Here is a 26150-nt window from a genome sequence, read left to right as displayed (position 1 = left end):
CACTTGTCCCCCCCAGGATAGGAGACAAGTAAAAGATCACGGGGGGGCCTATATATTGGCCTATGGCTCCAGCTGTATTCATTCCTACTATGGAGTTGGAAAAGGCTCGCTCTGCTGCCTCCATTCATTCTTTAAAGTGACACTGTCACCTCCTTTTTGCATTCTGACATCACTACACAGGTGTAAAGGGTAAATTTAGCTGTTTTCATACCCTATTTTATATCATACGTCATGGTGCTTGTTCAAGTAAAAAGTGTCCTTTTATCAACTGCAGATTGTATTAAGTGGGCGGGGCCTCACGCCATTAGCGTCACTTAGCCACGCCCACAACGCCACAGTTGGCCCCGCCCCCTCGACGGCCATTGGAACAGGCTGGCTGAAAGGTGTAGTCCCCATACCCTTTACGTCGGCCAACCAATGGGCGTCAAGGGGCGGGACCAACAGTGCATTGTGGGCGGGGCTAAGTGGCGCTAATGCCACGAGGTCACGCCCACTTAATACAATCTGTTGATAAAAGGACACTTTTTACTTGAACAAGCACCATAACGTATGATATGAAATAAGGTATGAAAAACGCAAAATTTACCCTTTACACCTGTGTAGAGATGTCAGAATGCACAAAGGGGGTGACAGTGTCACTTTAAGAGCTGAGTACAGAACTCTGCTACTTCCAATGGCTCCATAGGAATGAATAGTGCCATACCTGCGTCTCTGTTTAAAACAAAGGAGCCATGGGCCAATATGGAGATCGCCTTGGAGGGGGTAATCTTGGAATACCCCTTTAACTCAATCAGATAATCCTATTTTCTTATGATTCATATGATCCCCAACATGGTGGTAATGCATTCCAGTAGAGGTCAAAAATAGATCAATGCAATGCGGAGGATGTCTGAATTGAATGCTTTTTATTTACTTTAACATCCATTCCTATGATGAAGATGCAAAACAAAATTGACCCTGGTACTCTAATGCGATTTTTAGTATTGAGCAGACCTGTCAAACTGTTCAGGTTTGGAGAATGTTGCAGATCCCGAAAGCTTGGCATTTAATTCCCTGCAGCTGCAGAAGTTGGATGCACCCCCGAAGCTGCCAGAAAAAAAAAAGGATACAGCTTATGACTGTATCCAAATTTTCTAGGACTCCCTAAGGTGGTCAACTTGCAACAGCAGTTGCGAGGAATCAAAAGCAGTGTTCAGGTTCAGCAATGTCCTTCTAACCTGAGCAGGTTAATATATTACCTATGGGATAAAAGAAAGATCTTACAGGAAGGTGCATACTTATACAATAGCTTAGTGGTTATCTAATGTTTATGATGGTTATCATTTTAGGGGACCTACCATATTCACTGCAATCCTTTTTCAGTATACAGTTATTTAAAACATTCTTTACATTTTAAAGGGGTTATTCAGAGTGCAGAAAAGGCCCTACTGCTTTTGCTCTTCAGTATTTTACTTCGCTGTCTGTCAATAACTTTCACAAATTAGAGGGGGTGATTAGCTGCCTGATGTTACAGTAAGCAACATGCTTCTGCATCCCATCCCCCCCCCCCTCCTTTGTCTGCAAAAGTTACTGGCAGAGGCGGTCACAGGGACTAAGTGGGGCACTGGAGAGCAAACGAGGTAGGACCTTGTTTGTTTTTAGGATAACCCCTTTAAAGTGTAATTGTCACTTCAAACAACTTTGCAGAAATCAATAGTGCAAGTGATTTTAAGAAACTCTGTAATAGGTTTTATTGGCTAAAGAGCTCCCTTCTGTTGTCACAAGGCTGTTTTGTCACCTCCTCTCACTTCCTGTTGCAGAGAAGCAAAGTAAAGACAGGTTTGTAGTGTCCATTATAACCTATGGAAGGGGGCAGGAATAGGCGAGAACCAGCCCCTGCAGTTTGCACTATAGAAGCACAGCACAATATCCTGCAATCTAACCTCACCATGTTCCAAGACAAGCACTGAGCAGTCTGAACTGTGAATTCAATATTTTCTGTGGCTAGACAGTCTCCAAACTGTAGGGCTGATTCTCTCCTCTTCCTGTTTACTTATCCCCTCAGCCCCTCCCCCCCTCTATAGGTTATAATGGACTCAGCAAATCTTCACTTTGCTTCTCTGTAATGTAGATGACTTTGCCTTAATAATGAACGGATAAGAATTGAGAAGGGAGGCTGAAAAACAGCCTTGTCAGTAGAGAAGGAAGCTCTTTTGCCTAGAAAAACCTATTTCTTATCACAGTTTCTTATCAACTCTTGTACTACTGATCTCTGCAAAGTTATTTGAAATGACAGTTACACTTTAAGAAGACTCCAGTATTGGTAATACTCACTGCACTTCAAGTGTCCTAAAAGTGGACATGTCCATAACAGAATTAGGCATCTTTAAGTTACAAACCCTGCTCCTTCACTGTCTGAGTAACACCTGCGTTATTACAATTACCCTTCATCTTCTACCACATTTAGAGGTGTTACTAGAAACATTTGGTCCAGATAATCAAATAGATCTATTATAAAAATAAACATGTATGTCTTGTATAAAATAATACATTTGTTTTGTTTCTCCTTGTTCAAATTGCACAGTACAAAACAGACTGATTTCAATATGTTAATACTGTAATGCATGGATATCAGCCTTAGTTTACAGATCTCGGGACATTAACAATGGAAAGAAATTAAGTTTGACAAAGGGTACATGTATGTTCTTGTTTTCCATCTAAACACACATAATTTATAGAAAGTGAAACAAGGTGGAAGTCAGAGACATACAAAATGGCAGAAATAAATGTTTCAGATATTAGGGAACACAACTGCTGACTTTTATTTACAAAAAAAATGTTCAAGTGAATTATTGTACAAAGGTAATAAATAAAAACCTTTTTGTACCTTATTTAAAAAGCTAGACAACTGAATGATTTGTTCTCAGGTCAGTCACAGTAGTTAAAGAGGATTAGTCTGCAATTCTGCCATGTTTTCACAAAATATTTGTATGTCCTGTAATATGACAATGTTGAAGCATCCTTTTTTTTTATAGCTCTGGGTTGTGCCATTCCTCCTGGATATATAGGAAACTGTCCCTACACAGTGACACTGTCCAATCAGTGCTGGAAGTAACATTGTCTACAGACAGACACCTTTTGACAAGGGGAACCTAACACCCAGTTGTCAATATATTTATTATTCTGCAGGATCATTGCACTGCAGAATTCTGAGAGAAGATGCTCCAGAATGGCTATATTATTGGGATACACATAGTGGGACATTTATCAAAATGTGCCCCTTTTCCGAGGCGTACGCCAGCTATATTCCCTGTGTGCCTGATGGGCGGACAGGGAGTGACAAGGCGAGAAGGAGGTGTGGCCTCCTCCCATGCCTGATTTATCATGATTTACCTTGCTCACAGGTGTAAATCATGGCACAAATCTACACCTGCTCCTAAGCTGGTGTAGATTTGTTGTGCGCCTCCGGGTTAATCCGATTGAGAGAGCGGGGCGTTGTGTACTTATATGCAAGTCTTGATAAATGTCCCCCATATGTACTTAAACAGACATGTCAGGAGAGCAGACACATCCTCTTTAAGGGTATAAACACACACACCAGATATGCAGCAGATATGCAACAAATACGCAGCAGATTTGTTGGTACAGATTTGATGCTGTGTTCAGTTATTTAGATCTAATCTGCTGCGATTTTGCTGCGAGTTTGCTGCGTATCGCAGCAGTAAATACGCTGCATATACGGTGTGTGGGTTTATACCCTAAAGGAAATCCTTTGCCCTGTTCAGGATTTCCTTTTAAAAGAGATTCTGTGAGTAGGTATATGCTGTCTTATCTAAGGGTAGCAGAAATAAGCGACAGACAAGCTTATGTATCACTTACAATGTCGTGTGCAGCTGATTCAGAGATATTTTTCTGAATAACATGGACAATAATTATATGAGAGAACTCCACCCACCAGCTGCTGATTGACAGTCGACTGCCTATACACAGCATGGATCGATAACTGCCAATCAGCAGCTGGAGGGCGGGGGGGAGGGGTGTGAACCTATTCTCCTTCATATTAGGAGAATGGCTGAATAAAATTATGTAAGTAATACATTGATCTGTTCAGCATTTCTGTCAATAGTTTATGCTGCCCTGTTTTGAGGCGACATAAACCTAGTGACAGATTCCCTTTAAGGGAAGCATAAAGCAGTGACAGACTGGCCAATTTCAAATTGTGTGTTATCTTAGTGTGCATATGTTTGAGATATGTAAAAATTACATCCATTGCAGCAGGATGTCAGCACTGTGAGTGATATCAGAATGCCTGTCTTTACTTTAGCTGCCCTCAGAGGGTAGCATAAACAGGCTCCTTTTAAAATGAAGAACCTGTAGAAGCACAGTGTGGTTGGAGAAATGACATAACAGAGCATTGTGTCCACTGCAAAGTGCAAAAAATGGCTTTCCAGCTAGTGGCAGGCAGTCGCTGGCGGACCTGCAACTTTCTTACAAATTCATAATAATAAACTGCAATCTTTATAATGTTTAGAGAGAGTATTCACAAAAATACACATTATTTACACTCAGATACCAAACCTTTTCAGATGTATGAAAGAAAGATCATAGCACCCAAATGTTCAGCAATGTCAAAGTCTGCTCCACTGATCCATCAAAGTAGGCAACACAAGTCAGAACGTATTCAAACAACCTACAATAACTCCTCACAAAAACGGAGGAGACCCAAATCCTTATCAAGCCTCTTGCAGTTTTTGGGTTATTAGAAGATGAAATAAATAAGACGTTGAAGCTGAAAATATGTAACGGCTCCAACTGTGAAATGGCCAGCAGAACCACATAATGTGTACAGTTAAAATAAATCATTTCTTACCCCAGATTCTGTAGTGGAGTTCTCTTCTCATACACACATGATGTATAATTAACATCTTATCACCATACAGCTCAGCACAGCTTTGTATCCAGGATATAGGAGCGATTGGTTTCAGATGTACACTGCCTTAAGTTCTTATTATTAAGAATAAAAATGTATTTAAGAAAAAAAAAAGATATACAAACAAAACAAACATAAGGCTTCAAATTTGCAGACTTATGGTTTCTTGGAAACCACTCAGAAAAAACACCCATTAAAACCGTCAACTATGTGACCAGCCACATGTGATTGATTCGGTCTATAATACTGTCGTGATTGCAGCCAGAGAAGCTCATGTAGCATTAGGAGATAATGCAGTCATAGCTTCCCTCTTGAGGAACCTCATCTTGCTCTTGTCTTGAAACATTCTCCTCATGTCTGCTGACGTTACAGCTGCTAGTGTCACTTTGAGGGCTGGCACTATGGCTAGTAGAGCTGCGGCTGTCCTCTGCCCTTGGACTAGATTGCTCTGTGACCTTTGAGATGACTGTGGGCTGAAAAGCTTCAGGTTGTACTTGCTCCACTGTTACTTCGCTCATCTTCTGAAGCTGAGGTTTTATTATGTTCAGGAATGGCTTGTATCCAGGGCTGCAGAATAATATAGAATACATAAATAGATAATATAGGTATAGGCAAATTATAACATAATAATAGCTACTTAAAGGGAAACTAACAGCAGAAGACCAGTTTCCCACAGGACTGGGGGACGCTGAGAATGAAGGAATTTTTCTTACCTTTATTCTCTGTCGCTTTAAAAATATGTACATTAGGCAGTTTGGTGTAGTGGGTGTGGTACTACAGCCCTCACTGCACGAACCGCCCGCCTACATGCGTCTCCTTATAAATATTTGTCTGGCACTCTGCAGTGATGAGCTGCAGGAATCACTGCAGAGCGGCACCTCATATTTCAAGAGGAAGCAGTGAGTGGGCAAGGTTCAGTGGTGCACCGCTGTAGAGTGCTGTAGTACCGCCCCCAGTGCACAAAACTTACCTAATTTACATATTGATAACAGACATGGGTAGGATGCTTTGCATCTGGCACTGTGTAGGAATACACCGTTACAGCATCTCCATCATCTTACAGTCTAGGAATATGCAGCAAAGATCTATAGCAATAAGTGTGCTACAATAAAGGTGCGTACGTACCGCGTTTCACCAAAAGTAAAACACTGTCCTAAAATAAGACCTCAACTACCCTACCAACTACCCTAAAGTAAGGCATCCCCAATAAAATAAGGCACCCCCTACTCTAAACTAGGGCACCCCCCGAAAGTAAGGCCACCCTGTTGCCAGCCACCACACAGGACTCACGATATGCCCTTGTGGACCTTTACAGCCGGTGCCACAGACATACAGGTCCATGGCCCCCACATCCTCTGCATGTCTCGATACCCACCACCGCATGCTTGACGCACGTCCCACCATGCTTTGCGCACGTCCCGCCACTGATGTGCTCTTGGTCTTGGGGTGAATATTGCGGGAAGGATGTATTATCTCCCTCCCCCATGCTAAGGGGGCGGGGGGAGAGAAATAAGACATCCCCGAAAATAAGACCCAGTGCTTGTTTTTGAGGGGAAAAAAAAAAGAACTGTCTTATTTTCAGGGAAACACGATAATAGTTGTGCAGGAAGGGAAGTGAAGGACACCGCCAGGGCACTACAACAAAATGGCTATTTTGTATGTGTCAGTATGTAGTCCAGCTGATGAAGTATAGACACATACAAAACAGCCAATGCCATTGTAACGCTCCTTTCCCTGCATAACCATTATGCATGCACCTTAATAAAGCCAGAATGCAAGATCCTAGATGAGTGCCATGATCTGTATGTTCTACATTTTGTATTTACATATTGATAAATCAGCGGATTTAACGAAAACTAACAAACATTTTGTTCACACTGACCAATCATTAAGGGCCCAGGCATCCACAGCCTGTATTCCATTCAGAATGTCCTGTAACATCTCCTCTGCAACTTCAGGGCATTGTAAAAAGTTCAACACTTGGTTAATAACTGAAGAATCTCGCAGTATAAGCCCAATGATCACACACCACTCCAGGCAGCCTGCCTCCATGAAAACATGCAATAGGTAGCTGTAGGGAGAAGAAATAGATAAATGTTCATTATGCATGCAGCTTTTTCTACATCTTACATCTATAAAATACATCATACTTCTATGTGCACATTATATATATATATATATATATATATATATATATATATATATATATATATATATATATATATATATACATACACATACATATATACACGCACATACACACACACACACACACTTTATTCCATAATTACCACATACCGAAGTTGGACCTGAGATTTGTGGGGTCCCTTGTTAGCCAGCTCCATTGAAATGTGTTCTAGTTCTGACTGAGTAAGACTCAGGGTGGAGAAGTTCTCATCTACCATTGTCCAGTCACCGTCTACCATGGAACTTGTCTCAGTGAGGTCAGTTGCTGAACCAATGCTACATTCATCTCCTACATAGCAACCAGTTCAAAGAGAGAAAAAGAAAAAAATCATAGTCTAAAACAATTTACTACATAGTGTAGGATAAAGAGACATGAGCTTAAGAAAAAAGCATTTTTGCATCCAAACTGCATATTTTTCAAATTGCCTCCTGGATCAGATATTTTTCTGCATCTCAGGTTGTTATTCCCTATCCAATTGACAGGACCTCCACCAATCTAAAGAACAGGGTCACAACTGCCCTGCAATGAAATGAGTGCTCATAATGCCTGTGCTGCCACAGCACCATGTATTCTCTATGATACTGCTGAATTCTTCCATTCTCATGATTAGAGGGGGTCTCAGCAGTTGGAACCCCAGAATTCAGCTTTTTATCCCCTATCCCCGTGATGGCGAACCTATGACACGCGTAGCCATGTTCGCTGACACATGGCCGCATGCAGAGAAGTATGTGGCCACGTGCCGAGAAGCATTTCACAGAAGCCTTGCACAGCCCTGGTGGCACCGGAATTATAGTAGCCAGGGTCTGGCAGTGCTCCCAGGCCTTGCCCGCCCCAAGTACCCCGCCACACCTCCTGCCCAATACGTGCTCCATGTGAACCAGGCCTCTGATTAAATGCATAGCAGCGCCAAGCTCCTGCACTGCCTACATAAGCTGAGCAACAGTGCCACTCTCCTGTGCACCTGCCCTACAGAAATCTGTGGCACCAAGCTCCTGCTGGTCACTGGTGACCGGACCTGCTTCAGCAAGTTGGTGAGTATACGGGGCAAGGGGGTGTTAGAGGTTGCTGGTGAAGGGATGAGCAGGGGGACTGGAGGTGTATGCTGGTGAAGGGATGGGGGGGCAGGTGGACTGAGGGAGTATGCTGATGAAGGCACGAGGGGACTGGGGGTATATGCTGGTGAAGGGATGAGGGGCCCGGGGGGACTGGAGGTGTATGCTGGTGAAGGGATGAGGGGCCAGGGGGGATTGGAGGTGTATACAGGTGAAGGGATAAGGGGCCAGAGGGGACTAAAACGGTATGCTGGTGAAGGATGGGGACAGGTGGTATATATTTTTGTTGTTTAAACTATAAATATCGCAAAAATTATGTTTTTTTTGTAGTAGTGACAGACCACCCGAGTTATGCTCGTTTTTGTTGTCGAATTTTGACACACCAAGCTGAAAAGGTGGCCCATCACTGCCCTATCCTATGGATAAGAGCTGAGATGGGAAAACCCCTTTGAAGACATAGCATAAAAGGAACATTTTTGTGTATACCTTTACTTAATAAAGGAGAAAGGAGTGCATCCTGTGTGTGGGGACTGTGAGATGAGGCAGTGTCCATTTCTCGATGAGCAGTTCCAATACTTCCCATCCAAGTGTGACTTCGGGGAACACTTGGAACCCCACTATCCCCATCAAGAAAGTTATCAGCAGATTGGGATTTCAAGATCGGCTCTCCAATGGCTGAAAATCAACAGAGTAAAACGGTCATACTAAAATTCTATATTGAAATGGCTTGGTTCAGAATTTTACAAATAAATAAATGTGTTTACCACAGACATATGCGTTGATTTCTGCCAGAATAATCTGATTACAGAATATAACTCTGTTTTATACTTTCAGCTACAAATGGAAAAATCTGCTTCCCAGTACTAAAGTACTTTCGTTTCACTGTATGTAAAGCACCATCCCCCTTAACCTGCCGCGGCCCCATGAATACTTGACCCCGTCTGCGCTCCAGACTGTTTCTGTGGCTCCCAGCTCCCTGACAGCACGTTGATTGGCTGAGCGGGATGTCAGGGAGCCTGGAGCCACAGAAGCAGGCTGCAGCATGGAGGGGTAATGTAATCACCGGGCTGTGGCGGGTTAAGGGGGATGGTGCTTTACATACTCACAGTGGAATAAAAATTCTGCTGTGAGTATGCAAACCTATTCAAACTGACAGTACCAGGAATCGCAGCAGATTTCGCCAAAGAACTCGCAGAGTGAAATCTGCTTCGATTCCGGTATGTACGAACCCACCCTTAAACCTGGAGACAACTGAACCTACAGCCACTGAATTCTGTTGCATACTGGGACAGTGATGCTGTGCAACAAGCCCATTCAGATAATATAAAAAAATAAACAAATAAAAAACTGATTTTCAGTTGCAACGATTCTGACACACCCTAATTCACCCTCCCAATTTGAAATCAACTACAGACAACGCACCTGTCCGGAATTTGCCATTCTTAAATGGCGAGCTGATGGAAGAGACTGGTATAACTGGAAAAGGCCAAAGGAAATCCTTATGAAGCTTCTTCAAGGCAGTAACAAAATCTTCCACCCGTGCTGCCCGTGTGCGTTCTTTGCACAACCAGCCTATCAGCTCAAATCCCAGCTGTGCAGAGAAACAGCCAAGGTCTTTTAGTCTGATTTCCTCCAGAAGTCTCCGCGCATGCCTCCATAACATCATGTCTATGTACATGTTCTCTGCACAGTCACTGTCTTTACTCCACCTAAACGCAACACAGAAAATAGAATCTTTATTGTACCATCAAATCACCAAAGCATCCTCAGTTATGCATAACATCAGTATAAGGCATATATGCAGAAGCGTGTCACCCTACAAAGTGTTTTAATCTGAAATGTTGTCCCATATACTTTTTACAGCATGGGATGACACACCACAAAGTTACTTCATTGCTGGGGGCTTGGCTTGCTTATGTGTCTTTTTTTCCAAGCCAGCCAAATATCTATATTGTGCATATATCTTAGCATTTGCAGTGTGCTGTATTTTATGTCTGCATTTGTATTTTAGCCATAGCAGCAAAGCCCTGCATAGTTACTATAATTTAATTGCATGTAGTGATCCTCCATGGGTGATTTAACTCCTTCCCCCTTAGACGACGTTTGGTAAATGTGTAACATTCAAACGGCTTATTCCCACATCCTGTGAAACACTGACAGGGAAGCCATGTTGGGGATTTTTTCGCCATGCTGCATGAAGTAATAATATAATGCCAGGAGTGTGGAAAGTGTTTGAACATTGGCGGCACTGTAATGACACAATCACGTGGATGTTGTACCCTACAACACATGTAGACATTAGGTCTAACCTTGCCTGGACAAGGGGATGACCTACCAGGAGGTCAATGAATTCATAGTCAGGGACAAAATAGGGCCTAGTATCTCTATTATCATGTATACTTCTCCTGGGCCCTTCCTATATAATAGCTATGGCTGTGGAGTGGTATGTGAAGTGTTTCAGAGTGGGTGTGGTCCCCGCTATGGTCTTGCCCACCTGTAGTAAGGTAGCTTCCTATAGTACCCTCTGGGTGAAGGGTATCTGCACTCCATCTACATTTTCTATTTGTATCTGTATTTCCTATTTCTGATTGCACTTCCTATTTTTTGCCACTGGGTGTCACTGTCTATTGTACACCATATGCACAGCTGAAGGAGTTTTATGTTATGTTATGAAAGGGTTAATTGTAACTGTTTGTTGATGCTATGTCAGCCACTGTCAGGTGACTCTGCTGTAACCAATCCGTAAGCTGGGTACCACACACACCTCACCCACCTATCACAGCCTAGTATACAGGGCCTTCCAATCACAGAACAAGATATTTACTGAGGTAAAACAGACAGTTGGAGCCAGTTGTTGCTAGGCAGTGTAGTCCACAGGAGCTGCTAGTGAGGGAGGAGTCCTTAGTAGCTCTCTGTTCCTGTCACAGGCAGTATGCAGGGCTAAAACCTAACAAGGGGCAACTACCTAAAAAGGGACAAACCTTGCCTACGCCTGGAGGTGACCATTTCTTCAGTTGTGTTATTCAGCAAGTCCTTCTACTGTCTGGACTATCCCCTGTGGAGGAAAGTGCTATAAAGCCCCAGACTCCATTGACCTTTGCTTGTCCTACTTGGGTAATCTTGAGGGGTTAGCTGTTCCCCTGGTTGTATAGGCCCAGGGCCTGTGTTCCCAGTCCAGGCACTCTATGATCTCTTCTGGCCATAGGCAGCATTTCTCCCAACTGTGAGTACAGGTTATTCTTCAAACAAGTCCTCTTCAGTCAGGTCACCCCAGCAGAGTTTTGTCACTACATAGGCAAGACCCCATGGTGGCGCCCTTCCCTCAATTCCAAAGTTTAACTACATGTTAACTACAGCGCACCTAGAGACCTAGCATTCCTATATCCACCAGTGAGAAACTCAGATTTAAAGTATATACTCTATAACACAAGAACCCAGCTCTAAGGATCCAGAATTGCCTGTGTATTTGCAATTTTTGTCAAAAGCCTGCACCTGTGATTAACTGTGCCTTGTAAGAATTTACAGTAGTTGTTCCTGTTTAAAGTGACACTGTCACCTCCTTTGTGCATTCTGACATCTCTACACAGGTGTAAAGGGTAAATTTAGCATTTTTCATACCATACGTCATGGTGTTTGTTCAAGTAAAAAGTGTCCTTTTATTAACTGCAGATTGTATTAAGTGGGCGTGGCCTCACAACATTAGCGCCATTTAGCCCCACCTACAACGGCACCGTTGGCCCTAGACCTTTTGGCCAGCCTGTTCCAATGGCCGACAAGGTGGCGGGGCCAACTGTGCTGTTGTGGGCGGGGCTAAGTGGCGCTAATGTTGTGAGGTCACGTCCACTTAATACAATCTGCAGTTGAGAAAAGGACAGTTTTTACTCGAACACACACCATGACGTATGATATGAAATAAGGTATAAAAAACGCTAAATTTACCCTTTACACCTGTGTAGAGATGTCAAAATGCAAAAAGGAGATGACAGTGTCACTTTAAGTTCACCAAGGATTCTCAGCACTACATTTGCACAACTTCTAACTTAAAGAGGACCTGTCACCCCCCGTGCCGGGGTGACAGGCTCCCGACCCCCTGTTAGATCCCCCTATACTCACGTGATCCAGCCGGGTCCCGCTTCCTGATGCCTCAGGTCACGGAGATTTCTGCGCCCGAAGCCCGGCGCGCGCGCGCTGAGAGATGAGTCCGATGCCCATGGAGAATAACGGAGCATCGGACTCCCCATTCATTCTCTATGGGCATCTGACACTGCTGTCAGCGCGCGCGCCGGGCTTCGGGCGCTGAAATCTCCGTGACCCGACCGCATCAGGAAGCGGGACCCGGCGGGATCACGTAAGTATAGGGGGATCTAACAGGGAGACGGGAGCCTGTCACCCTGGCACGGGGGGTGACAGGTGACCTTTAAGGCTGCGTTCACAGTACGTATATTTCAGTCAGTATTGTGGTCCTCATATTGCAACCAAAACCAGGAGTGGATTGAATACACAGAAAGGCTTTGTTCACACAATGTTGAAATTGAGTGGATGGCCGTCATTTAATGGCAAATATTTGCTGGTATTTTAAAACAACGGCTGTTGTATTGAAATAATGGCAGTTATTTACTGTTATATGGCGGCCATCCACTCAATTTCAACATTGTGTGAACAGATCTTTTCTGTGTTTTTAATCCACTCCTGGTTTTGGTTGCATTATGAGGACCACAATACTGACTGAAATATACGTAGTGTGAACCTAGCCTAAAAGTGTATATTGGTACATCCAGGGGTGGACACACATACCACTCCTGGCTAATGTGACAATGTCTGAGGGGTACAACACCATCTTGCCCAGCCATACTACACCACAACCTGGCTCCCTTGGGTTACTACATATGTACGTCATTTATTAAAGTCTGCCTAAGGCAGACTCAATCAGCAGAGAAAATAAGTATAGAACTCCAGCAGCCATTGCAACCGATCGGCAACTCGTTTTTGTGTTGCGTGGGGTGTCAGGTCTCTCTCTGCGTGCTGCAATCAATACCAATCGCGGCATGTGGAGTTAAATTGCTGGGATCGGTCCATACTCAGTAGTTGCAGGCTGATGTCAGCTGTAACATATAGCTGCACCTGACACATATAGGGATGGCTCAGCTCCTTACATCACCCAGCACGCTTACCAAACATACCCCTGTACCCTGCGTACCATGTACATATGAACCGCAAAGTTAGTTTAATTATCTCCCGCGCTGTACGTAAATTACCTGCTAAGTAGTCATGGTGGGTGGGTGGCTTGTTCAAGTAGTCATGGTGGGCTGATGGCTTGTTCATCTAGTCACGGTCCTGGACGGGCTCCGATGCTGTAATCACGCCCCTCTGGGCGTGTTAAAAAGAACTGCCTGCTGACGTCTTTTCAACACGTCCAGAGTAGCGTGAATACAGCGCCGGAGCCCGCCCAGGACCGTGACTAGATGAACAAGCCATCCGTCCACCATGACTACTTAGCAGGTAATTTTCATACAGTGCGGGAGATAAACTAACTTTGCGGTTTATATGTACATGGTACGCAGGGTACAGGGTATGTTTGGGAAGCGTGCTGGGTGATGTACCAGCACGTTTCCTTAGCTTCATGGCCTTTTTTAGCGGGATTGGTTCCCTTTAAGAACACTTTATCCTTACCGTTTGCCGGCAGGGCCAGAGGGCATGCTCAGAGTTTTCTGAAGGCTAAACTTTCCAACAGGAAGATTCTCAGCACATTGAGATAAACTTATGCTTCGGTTTCTAAAGAACTCAAAACCACTAGTAGAGCTTGGCTCCTGTAAACATGTAAAAACAATTGTTTAGCTTTTAGGTAAATCAGCACTTTGACCTTTCACCATTACACATTCTTTGTTTCTTGTAGTTCAATAGATTTATATAAATTATTAGGTTTATGTTAAATGCTCTCCAAATCTTAAAAGCAGATAGTTTATTGCAAATAGCCTTCTAAGAAAGATGTAGCATTGACATCCATTAAGAACTCTTAAATCAACCAGAATCACGGGATAGGTGATATGTGTTGGAACACTGAGGTCCCGTGTCCCCTGTTTGATGGTACAGTGGTTAAGCATGCATGCTGTCACTCTATTCAAGGTCAATGCAACTAAAATAGCATTGTATCAGGATATCGCCATCATTCGTATAGATTCTGAAAACAGTTTCTGTACGTTAACATTGTTAACCATTTCCATGCAGCCCTTGCTAACAGATTATCGGACAGTGAATGGGCTCAGTAAGTGAGTGCTGATCTAGGAGATTGGTACTTGCTTACAGAAATTCAGTTAGTTACTTAGTTTACTATGCTAGTAAAGACAGATGTCAACAAAAAGTCCTGATAAGACAATTATATTATATATCAGCAATGATGTATTCTAGCCCTTATTTCCTTGACAAGTTACGTTTTGGTGCGCCTCTCATGTCCATGGTGGAAAGGCCATGTTTCTTAACAGTCTAGTCAAAAAGGTTATATTCAACACAGTGGTACTAGGATGCCTGCAATTTCTGTCAATCACAAAAAACGCACTTTAAAAAGATGCAGGGATTTTAAACTGAAGCTTGCTTACACTTGATTTACATTTTGATTTACTTCAATATTAAAACGGGTTATCCATGATTAAAAAACATATCTGCTTTCTGCCAATAAAAGAGCACCACAGCTCTTTACCATTGTGTATAGAATTACAACCAAGCCCCATTCACTTCTGTGAAATTAGGCTGCAATACCACACACAGAGGACAAGAGTCGCGCGGTTTCTGAAAGGAAAATCAGTTATGCCAGATTTACTAAGAGGATTGCATGGGGGTGGTTTATTTAAGACCGGCACATGAGAACGCCAGTCTTGATAAATTCTCCCCTGTGTTCCGAGTAATACAAACCTGTGAAGTGGGAGTAGCTGGAGGTGTCTCACATTCACCAGATCCAATAGCTTTCAGAAATCTTATCATGTGCCTGCAAAGATCCCACTTGCCCTGCTCCAGTGCAGTGTTAAAGAGGAGAGTTGCATGCTGTCTGCTTACCGCTGCTGCCTCCATGTTCTGTAACAGATAGATAGTAAGTTTCCTTCTTATGGTTACTAGCGGTATGTAAAATCAGATTTAATTTTATTGCCAATTTATGGTATACCCCCTTCCACACAGAAAGGACTATAAGAAATAGACAATTTCAGTGCGTGGTTGGTTCAGCTGAAGTTCATTGCATCAAATATATTTAGATAGTAAATAATAATATATTTCAGGGTAGGTGAATTTTTATAGCACAGAGAAGTTCATGGATGACCCAATCAATATACTTTATTACATTATCAGGAATGTGAAAGTTTAGAAGTTATTATACACATATCTACCTGGAGGATGATGAGATAAGATGCAGCTGTGTCAAGGTCCTGAGCCATTAGGCACTCCTCAAACAAGTCCTTAGGATTGCCTACAGCAGCAAATAAGTAATTCCAAAGGGCATACTCTGTCTTACGAGCACAATGCACCACTGTCTGAAGAAAGAGGGGGAATTCTGTGATGAATTTTGCCACAGTGGGAAGCAGTGGGTCGGGAATGGGTTCCCGTGAGGTAGCTTCTTCTTCCAATACTTCGTGGAGCATGAGTTCTAGCACATGTGGGAAATACGGTAAAGAGGCACACGAGTGGGCTAAGAGCAAAGCTTGCTCTCCTAAATTCCTGACTAACAGCTGTCTTAGAATGTGGTGGAGGTAGATTTGTGAGGTCCTCTCTACAATACAGTAAGGGAACTGAACCTCCAAATGATCAGCAGGAGAGCAAAGGTTGTTCAAACAGTCATAAGCCACAGTTTCATTAATGGCTCCAAGAACTAGAGCATCTTCAAACAGAACTGCAAGTGGATAGATGTTGATGTGAAACGGGAGCATTATCCGTCTGGACAGGAAGGAATGCGGTTTACGATGATCTCTGGGAAACAAAGGAAGCCAAACCTTCATGCCTGCGCCACCACAGCTAAGCCACAATGCCTCCAGCAAATGGCGTTTCTGCTTATTGGCCCGACAGGTGCTCCAGACATTTTCCACAGACTGTGCCAAGACCACTGGGGCACAAAACGGCAGCTTAAATAAAGCACAGTACCATTAAGCATTAGTGCATCTGCAACTTACGACCAGGGCACTGACAGTTTAACACATGGCTTTAGAATTATTATAGTGGGAAAAAACAGATCCCACTGGAAATTCCAGCAGTGTTTACAAGCATTTTCACTTTCTAACAAAAATTAGTAATTTTCATTATCTTTGGTTAATAAGATTGAGCAAGAAACCTACATGACCATCCAAATGCATAAGGGTTTAAGGCATACCTACCTTTTCTTTTTTTTTGCACTGAACCTGGAAGCACTGCAATGCCAGGTCAATGCCTGGAGAGGACAGAGCAAGCTCTTTTTCCATCTCCCTGTTCTAAAAATCCATTGAATATATGGTCCCCAAATAGGGGACGTATCAGATATTAAACTGATAAGAACAGATACTACACTTGATCTTAGCCAAAGTAAAACTAGCTAAGGATCCATTAACTAACAGGACTAACAAAAGTTTCAAAAATCTACTGTAAGATGAAACTGTTGTATATATGGTATGTATATACAGTTATGCTTTATATAAAATGCTTATATTTATCTTTCATAAAAATAAGAATTGCAGTTTCACAAAAGTAGACACATCAACATGATGCAAGAAGAAAAAAGAGAGATGATCGGGGGGCACTCACCGTAAAATTCTCCTTTATTTATTTCAATTCATTAAAAACTCCATGCAGCAGGGACCGAGGACGCCAGCACCATGTTGGTTGCAGGGGGCGTGACAGCTGTTTCACACGTGATTCGTGCTTCTACAGACGCTGTAGAAGCACGAATCATGTGTGAAACAGCTGTCACGAAGAATTTTATGGTGAGTGCCCCCCGATCATCTCTCTTTTTTCTACTTGCATCACGTTATATCTACAGTCTGAACAAGGGGTGAGCACCACATTTATATATATATTTTCATATATATATATATATATATATATATATATATATATATATATTTATTTATTTATTTATTTATTTATTTTTCCACGCTCCATTTCCTGCATATTTACCTTTTTTCCACGGACTTTATAGTAGTGCCAGCCACTGTATCTTTAAAAGTTTTGACACATCAACATGCTTGCTAAAAACACACCAATGCTGCAGGGGGCACCTGGCATGTGTTTATGAGTAGGATTTGTTGCTTGACCACCATCATTAAATCATATTGAAGCTGTAACTTTGGTAGTAATTTATGTGATGTAGTGGACTACAGGAATTTATGTCAAAGTACACAACACAAGTGCATGTTTTGAAATTTGCAGTAAAGACAAGAACGCACCCTTAAACTTGAACTGCTTACTTACAAGTTTCCGCTGCTGCAAATTGGCTTCTTTCTCACGGATCTGAGGACCTGACCGATCCCGTTGTAACATTATGAGCTGGCCTGCTAGATTCAACATAATGCTTTCTGCATCACATGCCTACAAGAAATAACAGGGATATCCATATTTCACCTCTATTTTGAATGAACCTTGAGATTACTTTATATAAATACTTTAATACAAATATAACATAAAAACACAGTACAAGGTTTATTCTTAGTATTAAAGTACCGCACCTGTTGGGGAATTTTTAGTGAAATGCCAGTCTCTGTCCTCACCGACGTCAGAGTAACGGATACAACAAGTGAAGGATGGGGAATGTACCGTGACATAGACACTTCCTGAAGGACTTGTAAACAGACCAAAGGATGAGGACTGCGGCAATGAAACCAAACATAGAATTAACACAGTCCTAAAAATGTAGGTGCAAAATATGGTATCAAATATGTAAATGTGATTGCACATTAATACAGCTATATTTTGGAGGGAAGCCAATAGTGGAGATATATTACCTTTCAACATGACCACAACAATTCCACTAAAATAAATCCTACAATGATTCTAAAAACTGTGAAAAATTAGATCTATTGCACTTACATTTTGTTAGGAAAATTCTAATAACTACCAATCCATGCTTCCTTTTACTTATTACAAATTCCATTAACATTTTCCAAATTTCCACTTTCCAGGGAGCAACCCTGAATGCCTGAAAATTCAGTTATTCTTTTACCTATTTATCCTTTCCCCCAACGGAAGTTTCCAACCCTTCCTCTCTCGAATTACTCAGGCCCCTACCCCCTCCATATCAAAACTCCTATCAAATGTAGAGCCCCTGTATATCTTCTACTTGGGGTATCGTATATCCCTTCCAGGAGAGGAGCAATCTGATCCACTAGCTATTTCATGTTCTCTTGTCAAGAATTGAACATATCCACTTCTTTGTTTTACCTACTAATAAGAATTTAGGAGCCTGTTCCCCCTACTTCCCTGCCCCCACCCCATTTCCAGAGAGATACCCTCAGGGTCTCTGATTCCATTAAGCTTGCTATATTATGCCTTTAGGGTTCCACTAGGGCGCTTCATGGCCATATATAATGGTGAATGACTTTCTCGTTGTGCTTCTGCTGACACAGCACCTTACAAACACAGTGCATCAATAACCCTTTTTCCCCCTTCACACACCTTCTATAGTACTGTATTATGTAAGTCATCCACAAGAACAGAGCCAGCCTGTCCCACCCAGTGCATCAGTCATTAGCACTATGGCATGGCAGAGAAAAGTAGGTGCTGTCCTGTTATTGCCCAAATAAGTAAGAGAATGGAAATACATGTTTGAGTACTACTCAAAAACACACTGAACACATCTGGAGTATCAATAGAATATCAGGGAGACACAATACCAACTAAGCAATGGCAATATCTAGAATTTTTTTTTATAAACATAAAGGCAACAAAAGCCTTATTTAAGCACAATTCCTTTAAGTAACTCACCCTTCAGATTTTCTTTCAATACTGTAGAGACAGAAAGAACAGTCGGCTCGAAAAATAATCAACATATCTCTGAACACACTAAGAAGCAATGTATCCAGCTGCACTTTGGTCACATGTGCAAAAGCATTGTCTAGGTTGGATGTACGAAGATAAGCCCGTAGCTGATGGGAAAAAAATAGGTAGGGCAAACATTTTATAACAGAGAAGTTAAAAACAAGAACAAACAACAAAATTAAAGGGGTTGTCCAAAAGGCAGAAATAAATATAATTTATATATTACACCCTCCTGGTGCTGACAAAAAAAGATGGCATGTTTTTTAGTCTCCGCGGTCCTACCAGGTCCTCTTGGCCTCTTTCTGTAGTGACCCACCTCAGCAAGAGATTGGCTGAGCAGGGCAGTTCTTGCATGGTCACATAGTCATAGGTACCAGAAAAAAGCAGAGAGTACCGGGAACCAGTGGGGACTGCAGCAACAGGTAAGTCTTTTTTTTGGCTGGTGGCCCTTTTTAAAAATATCTTTGTCCTTGGACAACCTCTTTAAGAAATGCAGACACTAATTTATCCTTTTAAGTTATGTGTTAATAAATCATATTTACCTCCTCTTTCTGATCATTTAAATTATAACAAGCAAGAACAATGAAGTCATTCCACCAAGCCAGGCCTCCCGTAACCATCATGTTCTGTTCCTGAAAACACATGGTATTCAGTTATTCAAAATATATGCATAAAAAAGAAAAGTACTAGTAGAGCTCAGAGACAGGACTGTGTGAAGGCACAGATCACTCCACCAATCTGGGCCTTATGGTAGAGTGGCCAGAATGAAGCCTTTCCACAGTAAAAGAGACATGAAGTTTGCAAAAAAAAAATGTACCTAAAGGACTCTCAGACTGCAAGAAACAAGATTCTCTGGACTGATGAAATCAAGACTGAACTTTTTGGTCTGAATTCTAAGGGCCCAATGCAGGTTGCAAATGTGCACCGATCATCTATCAGAACTCATTTGCTGAGCCTTTCCAAGCCTCGGTCAATCATAAAGCTGGTCGGCGCGAACAACTGCTGGATAGTTTGTGCAGCCTATTCACTTAATCATAGCAATGTCGTCAATGTGTGCACAAAAGATCCAAAGTGTCATGTCTGGAGGAAACTAGGCACTGCTCATTAGCTGCCCAATATGATCCCTACAATAAAGTATGGTGGTGAGGTTATCTTTCAAAGGATGGGACACTGGTTGGGGTTGAGGGAAAGTTAAATGGAGTAAAATACAGAGATATATTTGAAGAGAACCTGATCCAGAGTGCTCAGGACATTAGACTTGGCTGAAGGTTCACCTTTCAATAAGAGAATCAACCTAAGCACACAGCAGTGGCTTAGGGACATTGTGTGAATGTCCTTGAATTTCCAATGCAAAGCCCTTATTTTTACCCAATGAAACATCTCTGGAAAGATCTGAAAATGGCTTGCCACTGAGAGAGTTTGGGAGGATCCACAAATTCAGGTGTGTCGTACCCAAAACAACTGGAGTCAGTAATTTCTGTGAAAGGTGCTTCAACTAAGTACTGAGTTATGGGTCTCAATAGTTCAATAATTCTTCCTTTTCAATAAATTAGCTAAGATCACTAACACTGTCTTCTCACTTTGTCATTATGCAGTATTGAGTGCAAAAAAACCCTTTATTTTTATTTTAGCAGGAGGCCACAGTATAACAAAACAGAGCAAGGCCAGACTTTCCAAATGTACTGTATATATTGTTGAAAAAGAGGAGGGGGTCCCCAATCTCTACTGTCCATAGGGGAGAGTATTACACTGTCAGTATTACTATGAATTATTGCCTGCATAATGAGTTAGGCCATGTTCACATGTTCAGGATTTGCCAGGAATTAAACATGGATTTTGGCAATTTAAGCAAATGTGGATTTTGCCAATGTAAGTGAATGTGAGTTTCAGATTCTACAGCATTATTCATTATTGGCACGTTGATGGCATCTTATGGATAATTGAGATGGTTGCTTGTTTAAATGAAAGAAGTGACAGGTGGAAGAGATGGGTTAAAGGACAACTCCCGTGCTAAGGGAAAAAAAAACAAAAAACAATCAGAAACATAGTTTATATACTTATCATCCCTCCTGAGCTGTTACTGTTCGAATTTCCCACCGTCTGCGCCCCCCCTGATTTCCATTCTTGGTCTTCATTTTTCCCCGACTTCCTGGTTTCAGCTTCCCATGATGCACTTTGGCTGCTGTGACGTTGCAAGTGCCTGCCCCTCCATTCACTTCAACTCCCACCATACACTAAACATGACCCCTCTCTCTCTCTTCAATCAGGCTGCTATATAACCACACAGGTTCTCAGCCCCTGCACTAAAGCTGCACACACATTTTCACTTTGCAATGTAGTGTACATTGCTAAGTGACATCTGCAGGATGGCCTCCCTAATTAGGTCAGGGCAGCAGGGAAGAGATAAGACGGGGGTTTGTCACGGAGGGAAGATAAACAAGTGACATGACTTCTTCACTCACTGAGTCCATTCGGCAGCAGGAGGAAGGGTCCTGTAGCTGGCTATGTGCTGGGAGTCAGTCCCCAGGGAAGATAAGCAAGTGACATGACTCAGATGGCTTGCAGTTGCTCAGCCAATCGGAGCTGAGCAAGCAGAGTCACCTGACAAGGTAGGGGAGGGGGAGGCTGGTGTAACAGGAGCTAGAGCTGCCCTCCTGCTGATGATTCATCGTCACAAGAAGGAGCGGAGAGAGCAGCCCGGTGACGACAGTAATTAGGTATGTGTGAGTTTCCTTCACTTCCTGGTGGGGGGTTGAGGAGGGAAAAGACAGGGAAGGGAGGCAGATAGGTGATTGAAGCACATTACACAGTTATATAACTTTGTAATGTACTTCAATTACTGGGAAGTTTTTCATGGGAGTTGTCCTTTAAGGCTGGGATAAAGACAGTAGTTAGGTACGGAGATGAGAAGGAATGGATTTCCGTCAAGTGTGCAGGTGGTGAGGTGTGCATGACAAATATGTAAGAACTGTCCTGGCAGGAAAAGGGCATCAATGACTGTAAGCACAGAGCCATTTGCTTGCATACAAAGAGCCTTATGAAATGTAAAATTACCACATCTTAGATACTATGCAGCATCCACTACTACTTTTCATTTCCTCCAATGAATTTGTGTTAGCCTACTTACTTGAGTGATATTTCCAAACAGCTTCCATTTCTTGGTTAGCAAAGAGTAGTGCGCAAATCCACATTTTCCAGAAACAGCAACATTTTGGCCAATCTTGTCTATAGCGGAATACTATGGAAAAGAGTAAAAATAGGTTCAAAAGATTAAAACAACTGCGGTTTGTAGCAGAAATTGAACAATTATTGCACCACAAAAACGCTTAAATATAGCATGGATTACTAGAACATGCATTGGTCTATGCACAAGTTGGTCAGGAGTAACAACAGCTGCTCGATATTAGTGATGCACGATGCACCGAAATATCGATACTACTATCGATATTTCGGTCAGAAAAACGGTTCGATACCAGGATTTCCTGGTATCGATACTTCATGTTAATCTGCATAATAGTGCAGATTAACATGAAGTATGGTGCAGAGAACACGGCCGGCAGCTACCTGAGCGCGGGCCGTGTTCTCTGTGTGCCGCCCCCTGCCCCCTGGTGTCCCCTCCTCCGCCTGCGAGCTCTGCGCTCCCGGCGGCGCCAAATTTAAATAGCCGGCACACAGCGATCGCTAGTGCCGGCTATTTGCAGGGGTCCTCAACTGGCGGACCGCGGTCCGAACCCGGACAGCGGAGGCCAGCGGTCCGGACCGTCCCGCTCCCCACCGCACTGCCTCCCGCCCCATAGGTGTACTGTCCTTAGATGTCAGTACGCCTGTGGGGCTGGGGGCAGTGTCGGTCCGGCCCCCGGCTGATACGCGCTCTCTGGGGATGTCCCGGGGATTCCCCAGCAGAGCGCGCACCACAGACCTCAGTGTACGCCGCCGGCCTGTCCTTCCCGGAAGTGCAGGCCGGCGGCGTACGCTGAGGTCACTGATGCGCGCTCTGCTGGGGAATCCCCGGGACATCCCTACAGAGCGCGTATCAGCCGGGGGCCGGACCGACGGGAAGAGAAGAAGACAGCCGCAGCGGGGAACGAGGTGCTAGGTGAGTTGTTTTTGTTATTTTTTTTTCTGTCTGGGGGGCATCTACAAGGGGAGAGCGCACAGGTGGACTATATACTACAGGGGGGACCTCACAGGGGGCTATATACTACTTAGGGGGCTATATACTACTGGGGGGAGCGCACAGGGGGCTATATACTACTGGGCGGAGCGCACAGGGGGCTATATACTACAGGGGGGACCTCACAGGGGGCTATATACTACAGGGGGGACCTCACAGGGGCTATATACTACAGGGGGAAAGCACAAGGGGGGGCTATATACCTATATACTACTGGGGGGAGAGCACAGGGGCGCTATATACTACTGGGGGGAGCTCACAGGGGGCTATATACTACAGGGTGACAGCGCATGGGGGGGGCTATATACTACAGGGGGAGCTCACAGGGGGCTATATACTACAGGGGGGAGCTCACAGGGGGGCTATATACTACTTGGGGGGAGCTCACAGGGGGCTATATACTACAGGGGGAGAGCACAGGGGGGCTATATACTACTGGGGGGAGCTCACAGGGGGCTATATACTACTGGGGGACAGCGCACAGGGGGCTATATACTACAGGGGGAGAGCGCACAGGGGGGCTATATACTACTGGAGGAGCAACAGGGGGCTATATACTACTGAAGGAGAGCGCACAGGGGGGGCTATACACTACTGGGGGAGCAACAGGGGGGCTATATACTACCAGGGCAGTCACCCCCTTTGTACCTAATATCAAAGGCCTGGTGAGAGAGAAAAAAATGCCAATTTTCCCGCTAATAAGCAGCAATTCTGTATATAAATAGTTGAACGTTTGTGACAAAGTAACAAAACACGTTTCCTACTGATGTTCAGCTCGGACCTTCACCTGACAATAGACCCCGGTAAGTGGACCTTCACTAAAAGTTGTTGAGTACCCCTGCCCTAAAGGGTAGATGCCGCTGTCATAACCGACAGCGGCATTTAACCCCTGCAGAGCCGCTCCATATGCAGCACGAGTCTGCTGCATATGGATCGGCTCCTCACTGCTAATGACTGCGGCCCGCAATCCCGCGGGCGGCAGTCATTCAACCATTCCAAATACGGGACCCGCCGGTGCTGCGGCAGCGGTCCCTTACACCAGCCAGTTCCCCAACCTCCGGGTCCACAATCCTGTCGCCGCCCCTCCATTCCCGCGGGGCCCACCGATACAGTGGCACAACAACTCCCAGAATACCTTCTTGTGGGGAGTTGTTTTTCACAAGGAGGCATGCTGGGAGTTGTTGTGCCAGGAGGCTGCTAATGCATTACAACTCCCAGCAGCATACCTCCTTATGCACTACATCCCCCAGCATACCTCTTTGTGCACGAGGAGGCATGCTGGGAGTTGTAGTGCACAAGAATGTATGCTGCACAGAGTTGTGTCAGGAGCTGCACAACTGCAATTCCCAGCATACCTCCTTGTGCACTACAACTCCCAGCATACCTTCTTGTGGGGAGTTGCAAAGCACAAGGCATTATGCTGGAAGTTGTTGTTCACCAGGAGTTATGCTGGGAGTTGTAGTGCACCAGGAGGTATGCTGGGAGGTGTAGTGCACAAGGAGGTATGCTGGGAGTTGCAGTTGCGCGGCAGCAGCCTTTCAAAACATCCCAGCATACCTTCTTATGCACTACAACTCCTAGCATACCTCCCTGTGAACTACAACTCCCCACAAGAAGGTATTCTGGGAGTTGTTGTGCACAGGGAGGTATGCTTGAGGTTAGAGGGGAATAAAAAATGTAAAAAAAAGTGTTTTAAAATAAAAAAAAATAAAGGTTCTAATAATCCCCCCTTTTCCCTTTTTTAAAAAAAAAAAAAAGTAAAAAAAAAAAAAAAAAAGACGTTCATGTATCCATTACATGTGAATTGTCAGAACTATAAAATGTAACAAAGTGATCAAGAAGTCACATAAATAAAAATGTTGTGCATGGGGGGAACATATCTGTAGTCAGGGAAAAGGGAAATTATATTTGTATTTTTACGTATTTTTTTTCTCAAACTTTTTATTTAGTATCGAATTGGTATTGAGTATCGAAATCCGAAAGCTGGTATCGGTATCGAACTCAAAATTTTGGTATCGTGACATCCCTACTCGATATACACAATGACTAATGAAAAACCTATTTATTAATGTAGGCAGGCTATGTGCCTTCATATGTGAATGATATGTGGGTACTTGCAGCTAACAGTGGTACAACCAAAGCCCACATCCACATTACACTGTACACAGTACACTGATGACAAATATAAAGCGTTGTCAACTATTTTGTTATGTGTCTAAATAACTATTGCAGGAGACACTATACCTAGAAGATGATGAGTAAGATTTGGTGGGGCTTCTGTTAGCTTACAAAACAGGTATGTGGAAACCTCTCAGAAGAACAGGAAGCTTTCACCCTGTTTTTTTTCCCCTTGTGTTTGCTGGTTTAGGTTTAACCCCTTAACGACAACGGGCGTAAACTTACGCCCTCGCGCCCTGGTACTTGGCTTATCAGGGCGTAAATTTACGCCCGATGTTTCCCCGATCGCTGCGTGTTCGCACACAGCGATCGGGGAAGATGGCCTGCTATAAATCATAGCAGGCCATCTTAGCTTCACGGCACGGGGGGTGGTTAACAACCCCCGTGCTTACGATCGCCGCTATAGGCTGATCAATTCGAGCCAATAGCGGCGATCGGAACCCGGAAAAAAATGGCGGTCGGTGCTGACCGAGGACGGCACCGACCGCCATTACTGTAAAAAGTAATGGTGGTCACCGTGCCACCGGCCCGTTCGCCGTGAACGGCTGTCCGATACCGGCCGGCCGTTCACGGCGATCGGGCCGGTGGCACGGCGATCAGAGTCCCACAAAATAGTAAATACCTGCCCTGGACCCCTCAGATAAGGTAGCCGAGGGGTCCAGAGCA

General features: G+C 43.7%; 2 protein-coding genes and 1 non-coding gene across 5 annotated transcripts in view; all 3 read right to left on the bottom strand.

Annotated features, from left to right (window-relative positions):
• Positions 1-5171, bottom strand: part of MLANA (melan-A) — a 66402-nt gene extending 61231 nt beyond the window's left edge. Inside the window, exon 1 of the mRNA XM_069961940.1 lies at positions 4850-5171. The gene's annotated coding sequence lies outside the window, so the exon portion shown is untranslated. The remainder of the gene's footprint in view (positions 1-4849) is intronic.
• The window catches only part of RIC1 (RIC1 homolog, RAB6A GEF complex partner 1), a 93508-nt gene continuing 68244 nt past the window's right edge, over positions 887-26150 (bottom strand). For all 3 annotated transcript variants that reach the window (XM_069961932.1, XM_069961934.1, XM_069961933.1), the window contains exons 14-26: positions 22260-22370; positions 19675-19764; positions 19079-19239; positions 17824-17962; positions 17570-17686; positions 15523-16251; positions 15056-15214; positions 13820-13956; positions 9572-9858; positions 8636-8824; positions 7208-7385; positions 6792-6980; positions 887-5476 (exon numbers count right to left, since the gene is read on the bottom strand). In XM_069961932.1, coding sequence (XP_069818033.1) covers positions 5191-5476; positions 6792-6980; positions 7208-7385; positions 8636-8824; positions 9572-9858; positions 13820-13956; positions 15056-15214; positions 15523-16251; positions 17570-17686; positions 17824-17962; positions 19079-19239; positions 19675-19764; positions 22260-22370 — 2772 coding nt within the window. In that variant the 3' untranslated portion in view covers positions 887-5190. The remainder of the gene's footprint in view (positions 5477-6791; positions 6981-7207; positions 7386-8635; positions 8825-9571; positions 9859-13819; positions 13957-15055; positions 15215-15522; positions 16252-17569; positions 17687-17823; positions 17963-19078; positions 19240-19674; positions 19765-22259; positions 22371-26150) is intronic.
• LOC138787648 (U2 spliceosomal RNA) lies at positions 16509-16706 on the bottom strand. Its single transcript, XR_011362413.1, has one exon. It is a non-coding gene; the product is annotated as a U2 spliceosomal RNA (small nuclear RNA).

Source organism: Dendropsophus ebraccatus, chromosome 3 (assembly GCF_027789765.1).
Source record: "Dendropsophus ebraccatus isolate aDenEbr1 chromosome 3, aDenEbr1.pat, whole genome shotgun sequence".
NCBI lineage: Eukaryota > Metazoa > Chordata > Amphibia > Anura > Hylidae > Dendropsophus > Dendropsophus ebraccatus.
This window is presented reverse-complemented; position numbering and strand designations above follow the sequence as displayed.